General features: G+C 38.3%; 1 protein-coding gene across 2 annotated transcripts in view; it reads left to right on the top strand.

Annotated features, from left to right (window-relative positions):
- Nucleotides 1-9,422, top strand: part of napepld (N-acyl phosphatidylethanolamine phospholipase D) — an 18,474-nt gene that overhangs the window by 6,418 nt on the left and 2,634 nt on the right. For both annotated transcript variants that reach the window (XM_015392429.1, XM_015392430.1), the window contains exons 2-9: nucleotides 469-547; nucleotides 700-804; nucleotides 902-1,042; nucleotides 3,049-3,273; nucleotides 3,367-3,470; nucleotides 3,582-3,747; nucleotides 3,950-4,098; nucleotides 6,074-6,188. In XM_015392429.1, coding sequence (XP_015247915.1) covers nucleotides 469-547; nucleotides 700-804; nucleotides 902-1,042; nucleotides 3,049-3,273; nucleotides 3,367-3,470; nucleotides 3,582-3,747; nucleotides 3,950-4,098; nucleotides 6,074-6,188 — 1,084 coding nt within the window. The remainder of the gene's footprint in view (nucleotides 1-468; nucleotides 548-699; nucleotides 805-901; nucleotides 1,043-3,048; nucleotides 3,274-3,366; nucleotides 3,471-3,581; nucleotides 3,748-3,949; nucleotides 4,099-6,073; nucleotides 6,189-9,422) is intronic.

Genomic DNA, 9,422 nt, shown 5'->3' with positions numbered 1-9,422 from the left:
TATATATATATATATATATATATATATATATATATATATATATATATATATAATTACATCTCAGCCTATTTCTTTCTGCATTCAGTAAGAATACAAACTGTAAAAGCTATTCACTAATTGCTTTATCATTTTCTGCCTCAAATTGGGCGACATAGCTGATTATACAATCGAGACTAATGTTGACTTAACAAAGGTCGTTTTCTGAATTTGAATGAAATTTGAAGCAGGACATTTTCTTCTAACGGCAGCCTTTATTTGAACACTACCCTGATAGTTGACGATAAAGTGTATGCAAATTCTAACAGTTTAACCGTGGGATGTTATCACACCAGCAGAAGCAAATGACTCAGAGGCATCAAAGTGTAGCCTGTTTTTTATGTATTGCACCTGTGAACAAGGCAGGTGAACTGTCAACCCCGCTGATTGTGATTAAGTTGACCGTGTCCCTGTGTGTGTGTGCAATGATAGGTGTGCTGTTGGTAGAAACATGGAGAAGCCATCTTCTTCTGACAGAGCAGAGCTCAATGAGGGCACAGCCCTGGTGGAGGTAATGATCAACACTTTATTTATTGCAATGAATTTGACTCTGTAAGGAGGAGTTAGCTGGGGATATAACATATTAAAGATAACATTTTCTCTTTGAGTTTGGTGCTAAATTCTCAACAAGTAATGCCCTTTAAATTTCTCTGTATTTTTAAGGATGGTGAATTGCCTCAAGGTGCTGAAGGTGGAAAGGTGGATCCCCGGACACTGAGGAAGAGAAGCTCCTCCCGTAAGAGTTTCCGCCTGGACTACCGACTCGAGGTAACAACCTTCCTCCTACTGTGTGCTCCAATCTCCAGACGTGTCCCTTCAGAGTGGAAATAAATGTAATGTTCAGGTGTGTTTATTTTGAATGCAGGAGGAGGTGACAAAGTCCTGTCGGGACAAACATGGGCGCTGGACCAACCCCTGGCCAACATGGCGTTTCCCATCCTACTCCATGCTCTTCAGGTTTATGGTTCTGGACAAAAATCACAGCAATGTGCCAACTAGCACAGAGGTAGGCACCAACTTACTTGGTAAAGCTTGTAAACAATTATTGACTTTATTTTACTGGAAAGAATCCAGAAGCTTTTAAAAAGACAAATTTGATCAGCTGACTGTAGGGAAACCACCACTGTGTTTACGCAGTCAGTAATAAGCGTTGTCACAAGCTCATCTCTCACAGCTCTGTTTAAAAACATGGCCCTGAGCTGACGCTGTTATTTATAGCTGCTTCTAGAAACTCTGCTGCTTTCATTGAGGGATTATCAGGCCTCAAAGGCCTCTTTCACTTAGCAAAATAAACAGAAAAAACATTGAAGGCTCCAGTTGCAACACGTAGATAGTCCAAAACTAGATGAACAAAATACTTTTAACACCATTTTAATTTATAACAGTTTTATTTTATTTAATAGACAAATGATCTGGATAAATTATGTAAAATCTGGCAAGTGTGGCATGTATTTTTTTCAATCTGCTGAGTCAAAACTTGGAAAGTAACATTGGATAGCAAAGCATCTTTGTATATCTATTTTCACAGAGGTGTCACGTAACAAAGTACAAATACTTTGTTACATTCAGTAGAATTCGTGGCTATTTATACTTTACTGGAATATTTATTTTTCAGACAAGTTTTACTACTCCTTACATTTTTTGCAATTATCTCTACTTTCTACTCCTTTCGTTTGTAAAACTAGACTCGTTAGTTTTGTTTCATCTAGACAATTATTTTCTTTTGGGTTGGACTCAGTGCTGCTCCAACTTGTTGTTTGCCACCTACCAAAATAAATTGTTTTTCAAAATGATGCAAAGTTAAATTTGACACTGCCACCATTAGTTATAAAACTAAGAAAATCAAGTCTAAGAAAACTATCCAGAATTCCAGTAAAGCATCTGTTCTTTAAATTTTTTCCTGCATTACTTTTACTTTTTACTTTAAATAGTTTTAAAAATGTTACTTTTACATTTTTACTTGAGTAAAAAGCTTAAGTTGATATTCTAACTTCTACAAAAGTGTTTTTAAACTGTAGGATTTATACTTCTACTTGGTAATAAACATGAATACTTTTGACACCTGCATTTTCAAGTGTTGCCACTGATTCTCTAAAAGGTTTAGGTCTAGATTTTGACTTTGCCGTTCTAACACAGATATGGATTGATTAAGAAGCACTGGGTCCATCCTCTTATTACCGATGCTGCCTCTTCCTTGACCTCCAAAAAATTTTCAGTTTAGACTCAGACTGGGCAATAAATCAATATAAAATATGTCAGATAAATTTTTTTAGTAACTCCGATCCAGAACAACATGATATTCTGGAGGATATAGTTCTACTTCGACTCAGCACCGCTTCAGTTTTAGGCTCTTTATAGACAGTGAAGACTTGATGTCTTCACGAATCATGTTGCAGAACTGCGCTGAAACACTCGTGATTGACGTTTTTTCATAATGTTTAACTTAACATGCTGAATCCGTCTTTGTCTTCTTGTGAGGATTGAATATGTGAGCGGGGCATATTGGCTCTGACAGCTTTTCTTAACTGCATGTGTTTAGCTCAACCCACCTTTTCATCAAACCCGATAAACCTCCATGTCCTTGCTTGGAAAAAAAAATATATATATATATTTTTTTTTTTTATGGCATGATGCATGATGCTGATTTTCCTGTTGACATACCTCTGCTATTGATTTGTGCAGTTCCATTTGAGTTGTATGCTGTTGTGATTAATGCTCCTCATTCTCAGCCTGTCAGATGTCAGTTGGTATAGAAATATGTTGCGCTACTTTTTTTTTTTTTTTTTTAGCATCAGACTTTATTTTGCTTTAGTGTGACAAAAGTTTCAAAGGTTAATCACATATAGGCTTCTGTAAGGTGCCTATTTGCCAAGTTAGTGGTGCAATTATTCAGCAGCAGCTTTTGGTAATCCCACTTTTATGATATTGACACTGACAAAAACACAAACCTGCAGGATGAAAGATAAACTTGTTTTCAACACTGTTGACAGTTATCGGTCTCTGTTCCCACAGGTTCTTGACAGTGAGCTCCCTGTAATGGAGCCTTACTTTGTCCAAAACCCACAAGCGTTGGAATCTCATGCTGGTATGAGGGTAACCTGGCTGGGCCACGCTACAGTTCTGGTTGAAATGGAGGGGGTTAATATTCTAACAGACCCGATTTTTAGCCAGAGAGCATCGCCAGTCCAGTTCATGGGGCCCAAAAGGTACAGAGGACCCCCCTGCACAGTAGAACAGGTTTGAGGATTTTATTCTATTTTTTAGTCCAAACCAACCAACTAATTTATATCAGACTTTGTTTGGTATGACCCATTCCTGTCCTACAAACAGCTGCCAAGGATAGATGCAGTCGTCATCAGCCACTCTCATTATGATCACCTGGATGCTGGATCTGTTAGCAGCCTAAATGCACGCTTTGGAGCAGAGCTACGCTGGTATGTGTCCCAAATGATTCAACCACCGTTGTCTCCTTTCTCTCCAGTCTTTGTGAGGTTGTGTATATATAACACTCCAGACCTTGTAAAATAGGATGCCTGTTTTAACAGGTTCGTGCCTCTGGGTTTGATGGACTGGCTCACCAAGATGGGCTGTGAGAACGTGATGGAGCTTGACTGGTGGGAGGAGAACTGCGTCCCAGGTCATGACAACGTCACATTTGTCTGCACACCCTCTCAGCACTGGAGCAAGCGGACAGCGTGGGATGATAACACGGTACTTGATAAGAAATGTTACAGTATTTATATTGTTATCAGTTTTGTTTTATAAACTTCAGTGATAATCTTAGTACTGTGGGGTTGCTGTTTGGAAAATAAGCAGAAATGGAGATTATCTGGAAAAACTAATAATTTTGCCAGTATTTTTTACTTTATGCAGTCTGTAACTCATCTGTTTTTCTTTTAACTGTGTGTTTCAGTCTTTATGGGGAAGCTGGTCTGTTTTGGGTCCCAACCATCGGTTTTTCTTCGCCGGTGACACAGGCTACTGCTCATCCTTCCAGGAGATCGGACGTCGCTTTGGGCCATTCGACCTTGCAGCGATTCCAATTGGGGCATACCGACCCAGGTACAGATTCACACCGTCGCATACAGCAGATCAAAAATTAAGAGGTGTAGCTTTTTAATGTACCTTATGGTCATAATGTTATCTATTCAAAGACTCTTTTCTATAAGGCAATTTAATTTGTGTAGAGGTGGAAAAATATGTATAAACCCCTTTTCAAAACTTTCTGTTGATGTTATTATGCAGTAGAGTATGGAGGACCAACTCTGCCATATCTAAAAATAAATAAATGTTCAATAAATAAATACAAGTATACAATTAATTGCCTCCAAAAACACAATAAACTAATACATGTAGGTAGAAATTAAATTATACAGTGAGAACTAAATGTATATATGTCTTTTAATTAGCTTCTTTATTTATTTGCCTTTGTAATAATTGCCCCATTTATTGATTGTCTGGTATAAGTATTTATGTGCATGATATATTTTTGTCTGTTTTATTCTTTGTATTTTTTTACCCTCTTTTTTTTTTTCAACTCAATTTATTTCTGCCTCCTTATGCAAATGAGGAAAGGCTGTTGTCTTAGAGGGTCAACTTCTGCTCATTGGTTGGCGGCTCAGAGTATTAAGTTAAAAGTTCTCTTTTCTTTTGCTGTTGTAAAGTATGTTTTAAGATAATTTGAGGCAAGAACATTATACTTTTAAGTGTCACTTTATGGCCCATTTAACGATTTTATGCGTAATTTAAAAAATAAATTTTCCGAAGTTGAGAGGACCTAATCCAAGCCGGTCTGCAGCAGCCCTCTCTCGGCATAGCCTCGTGTGAAGGACCGCTGGCTATGATGGCTAAATTTTCATTTGATATGTGTTTATCTGACTGTGTTAATTATTATACCCCTACTAAATGAAAAAAGTCAGAATTTATTAATATCGAGAGACTATTAATAATAGGAGGAGAAAAGCAGCTTCAGACGAGCCGAGCACGCTTTTGTTCAAATTGACCCAGATCTATGCTGCGTGCTCCTGTTCTCCCAGAGTCTAGACTTTCCTGGGTTCTTCTCAAGAACATACTTGGCGAGAACATGAGTCCATAGTTGCGTTCTTATTAATTGAGAAACAGCCACTGACTTCAGACTCTCATCTCCTCCTGTAGATTTGACCGATGCAGTAAAATTCAAACCAACCAATGAGCAGAAGTTGAACAAAACACAGCCCTTCCTCATTTGCATAATGAGGCAGAAATATAAAGAATAAAATGGACAAAAATATCACATGCACATAAATACATTATTAAATAAATAAGGTAATTGTTACAAAGGCGAATAAAGAAATATCTACATTTGTCTTACTGTATAATTTAATTTCTACCTACATTTATTTATTGTATTTATGGGGGAAATTAACTGTATGCTTATTTATTGAGCGTTTTTTGTTTATTTCTGTATTTATTTTTAAATATGGCAGAGTTGCTCCTCCATAGTAGAGTAATCCAACGCTAAAAAAGGAAGAGAATTAAGTTAACAAAAATATCAGTGGCAACTTCATCTTGTGAAGGAATTGTAGAGCATGGAGATTATTTAAAACACCAAATTAATATGTATTCCATTTTCTTAACACTGTTTTGAACACAAAGCAATGCTTCACAATCCTAGTCAGTTGATCTGTCATGTGCACCAGCAGCTTGAGAACAGGATTTAGTAAGAGCCCTGGAGATAATGATGACTATAAGCGTTAGAGCTCAGTCAGAAATGATCTTAGTGGAAATAATCATCTTTGATAACAGAAAAATCTGCAGGAAGACCAGAAAATGTTAGCTTCTCTTAGTCTGAGCCTATCATGGTTGGACCGTTGGGTTCTCAGGAAGTACTTTATTTCTTGGTGAGCCTATGCTGCTGCAAAAAGTATTTTTAGCCATACCGTATTATTTCTGTATTCCAGGTAAAGTCACTTTAAAAAACACAACTTGCATGTACATGTACAGTTTTAGCATTTTATTTCGAACAGAATATTAAGCAGGATTCCTGTTGGTGTTTCAGGGATGTGATGCAGGGACAGCATGTGGATCCAGAGGAGGCTGTTCAAATTCATCAGGACCTTCAGGCTAAACAGTCTGTCGCCATACACTGGGGGACCTTCGCCCTTGCCTACGAGGTAAGATTTATATTTTAGTCACAAGTAGTTTTCTTAATAATTACCTAAAAGTATTTGTAGGAGACCGTGTGGTATAAATGGACTATATGTCAAGCTCCTTTATTTCCTGTCTTTCATTAATGGATGAACTGATCAATCCAGGTAAGCGTGACCTCTGTAACCATGAGGAGAGGGCCAGACACACCCGGATGAATCAGTTAGTCCAGTAATGAAAGAAGCTGGGTGGAGTTTGGCATAGAGCTCATTACTGCCTTAACAATCAGGTAACGTGGCCACACCCCTATGGTGTATTTTTTTGTGCCACCAGCTCAACTGTTTCTGTGTGTGTAGGCCTGATCCATGTGCTGCTGATTAACTACGTAAATGAACCACACTACCTGCAAATGCATTGGAAAAATATGACTTTGAGCTGGTGGCACAAAAGAAACATTCAATCCCAGGTAATTAAAAGGAAAGGAGGACACCTCCCTTTCACAATGATTTACAGCCACTAATTGACATGTCTTCTAAAGGTAAAGTACATATACATTAAGTGCCAGTTTAAGAACAAAATCAGATATAATGAAGAGAGTGACTTATTTAATGTCAACGGAGTTAAACAAAGTCCAGTGGTTTAAAGACATTTCACTTTTTTATTTCAAACCAACTGTCTACTTTGTCCTTAAGGTGTAGGTGGACAGAGTCTTGTCCAGCGGAGGTAGTCCATCTGTGGGTTTTGTTTTTAGGATGCACTAGCGTCTAAGGGTCTTGGTTAGAGAAAATCTTGGAGTGTTTTTCAGACACTCCAGCAACATATGTGATTATGTTTTTGCGTTTGATCTTCCAATGTTCTGCTGTGTTTTTTGGATTCCATTGCTGATTTGAAGGGCATCTTTGATGTGTTTCCCTTCTGTTTTAGTAGGGACATGCTCGGCCCGGTGTTGTAAGGTTCTGATGACTGAAAGTTTGCATGCCAGTGGGTCAAAAAGAAGGTATTGGTCTGTGTGAGTGGATTTCCATCCCCTTCCATGCTCACCAAACAGTCCAGAAAAGGTAGCTTGTGAAAGCTTCCATTTTGTTGAATGTGTCATCCACATATTTAAACCAATGGCTTAGTGGTGTTCCTCTGAAAGCATCCAAAGCTCTCTTTTCCATTTCTTCTATGTAAAGGTTGGCTACTATTGATGACACGGGAGATCCCATGGCATAACCATGCTTCTGTATTTTAAAATGATCCCTGAACTTGAAATAGGTGGTGGAAAGACAAAGGTCGAGTACAGTAGGGATCTGGTCAGAGTGAAATTAGTCCTGTTGTAGACATTTCCTGACTATATACTGCCTCTGATAAAGGTATGTAAGAAGACACCAGGGTTTCTTCTTTAAATGTTTGACTTTATTTGCAAAGTCTTTGGAGTTTTCTATGTGATGCGTTTCCCACCAAGGGGGGCTAAAATATTAAGTTGTTTAGCAATGTTATATGTTACTCAGTTGATGCTGCTGAAAAAGGGTCTGAGTGGTGTTTCTTACCATGGATATGATCTAAAATAAGATGAACAGCTAGTGACCTAAACAACAGGACTAATTTCACTCTGGACCTTTGTCTTTCCGAAACCTGTTTCAAGTTTAAGGATCATTTTAACAGACAGAAGCATGGTTGTGCCATGGAATGTCCTGTGTCAACAATTGTAGCCAATCTTTAAATGGAAGAAATGGAAAAGAGAGCTTTGGACACTTTCAGAGGAACACCACCAAGCCATTGGTTTAAATATGTGGATCATACATTTGTTAAAATCCAGCTAAAGGAAGTAGAAGCTTTCACAAGACACATCAACTCAGTTGACCACGGCAACAAGCTACCATTTCTGGACTTTTTGGTGAGCATGGAAGGAGATGGAAACCTAAACATTGAAGATTAAAGGAAATCGACTCACACCACCCACTGGAACGCAAACTTCCAGTCATCAGAACCTTACAACACCGGGCCGAGCATGTCCCTACTAAAACAGAAGGGAAGCTCAAAGATGCTCTTCAAACCTGTGGATATCCAAAAAGCAAGCAGCAGAACATAACGGTGAGAAGATTAAACGCTAAAACATAACCATCCCATATGTTGCTGGAGTCTCTGAAAATCCCAGTAACTTTCAAACCTAACAAGACCTTAGGAAGAGGCTTGTGCATCCTAAGGACAAAACCCCCCGACCAAATATAAGCAGAGTGAGGAATGCTCTGATCTTGATATTAGAGAAACCAAACAACCTCTCCACAAGTGCATGGTTCAACACCTTAAGGACATTCATTTGAGGACCAGAATGTAAACATTCTGGACAAAGAAAACAGATGTAAAGGAATCCATTTATGTTGAGAGAAAAACCGACAATACAGTGATAGTTGATTCCTTCCCACTATCATCTCAATCCTAATTGCCATGCAGGGGACCAAAACATCTCGCCTGGTAAGCCAGGCCAACAATGACCCTAGTGACTCGGTTTTCAGAGTCATGGGCCACTATCAGGTATTGTAGGCTAACAAAGACCTCAACGATTCCCCATTACTTAGAGGTGGACCTGTTTTTTCAGTTCAATTTACATGTTTTCTAAGCCAAAACATCTTCAAACTTGGAAAACAATGTCCAGTGGTTTTTTATTTTTACTTTTTGGGAATGGCTATAACCTGGATGACTGAGAATCTTCATTAGCAAGTGGGGAAAAGTACATCTCAATAGTCATCTGTCAGGCAGACCCCCGTCACTGGGAATCTGCCGTTTTTTAGGTGGTTAAAAACCGCAAGTACCAGAAAATTAAAATTGACATTTCACCTCAATCCACTAAAAAATATATTTTAGTAGAGTGAAACAACTTTAGATGTATGTTTGAATTTAATTTTATGCTAACAGCTCAGCAGGAGCAGAGATCTCAGCTTCTTCAAATAGAGAAGTGGAGCTGGCAGGGAGACAGATGCTGCGATCTATACAGATCTGTTAGCATAAAAGCCAGGAAAATTAACTTTTTCACATACAAAGATTGCTTTGATTACTCTACTAAAATATATTTTTACTGGACTGTGGCAAAACAGTTTAAAATAACTATATGAATGTTAAATTTTATGTTCTAGTACTTGCAGTTTTTACCACCCAAAAAACTTACATATTCACTCCAGCTGCTACAAACTGCAGCAAGAAATCCCAGGTTGATTTTCCGCCTTGAGGGAGCTATGGCTGGATTCCCAGTGATGGCTCCTTGGCTTTGAACTGCATGG

The sequence above is a fragment of the Cyprinodon variegatus genome, unplaced genomic scaffold (genome assembly GCF_000732505.1).
Source record: "Cyprinodon variegatus isolate N-32 unplaced genomic scaffold, C_variegatus-1.0 Scaffold590, whole genome shotgun sequence".
NCBI classification, from domain to species: Eukaryota; Metazoa; Chordata; class Actinopteri; order Cyprinodontiformes; family Cyprinodontidae; genus Cyprinodon; species Cyprinodon variegatus.
This window is presented reverse-complemented; position numbering and strand designations above follow the sequence as displayed.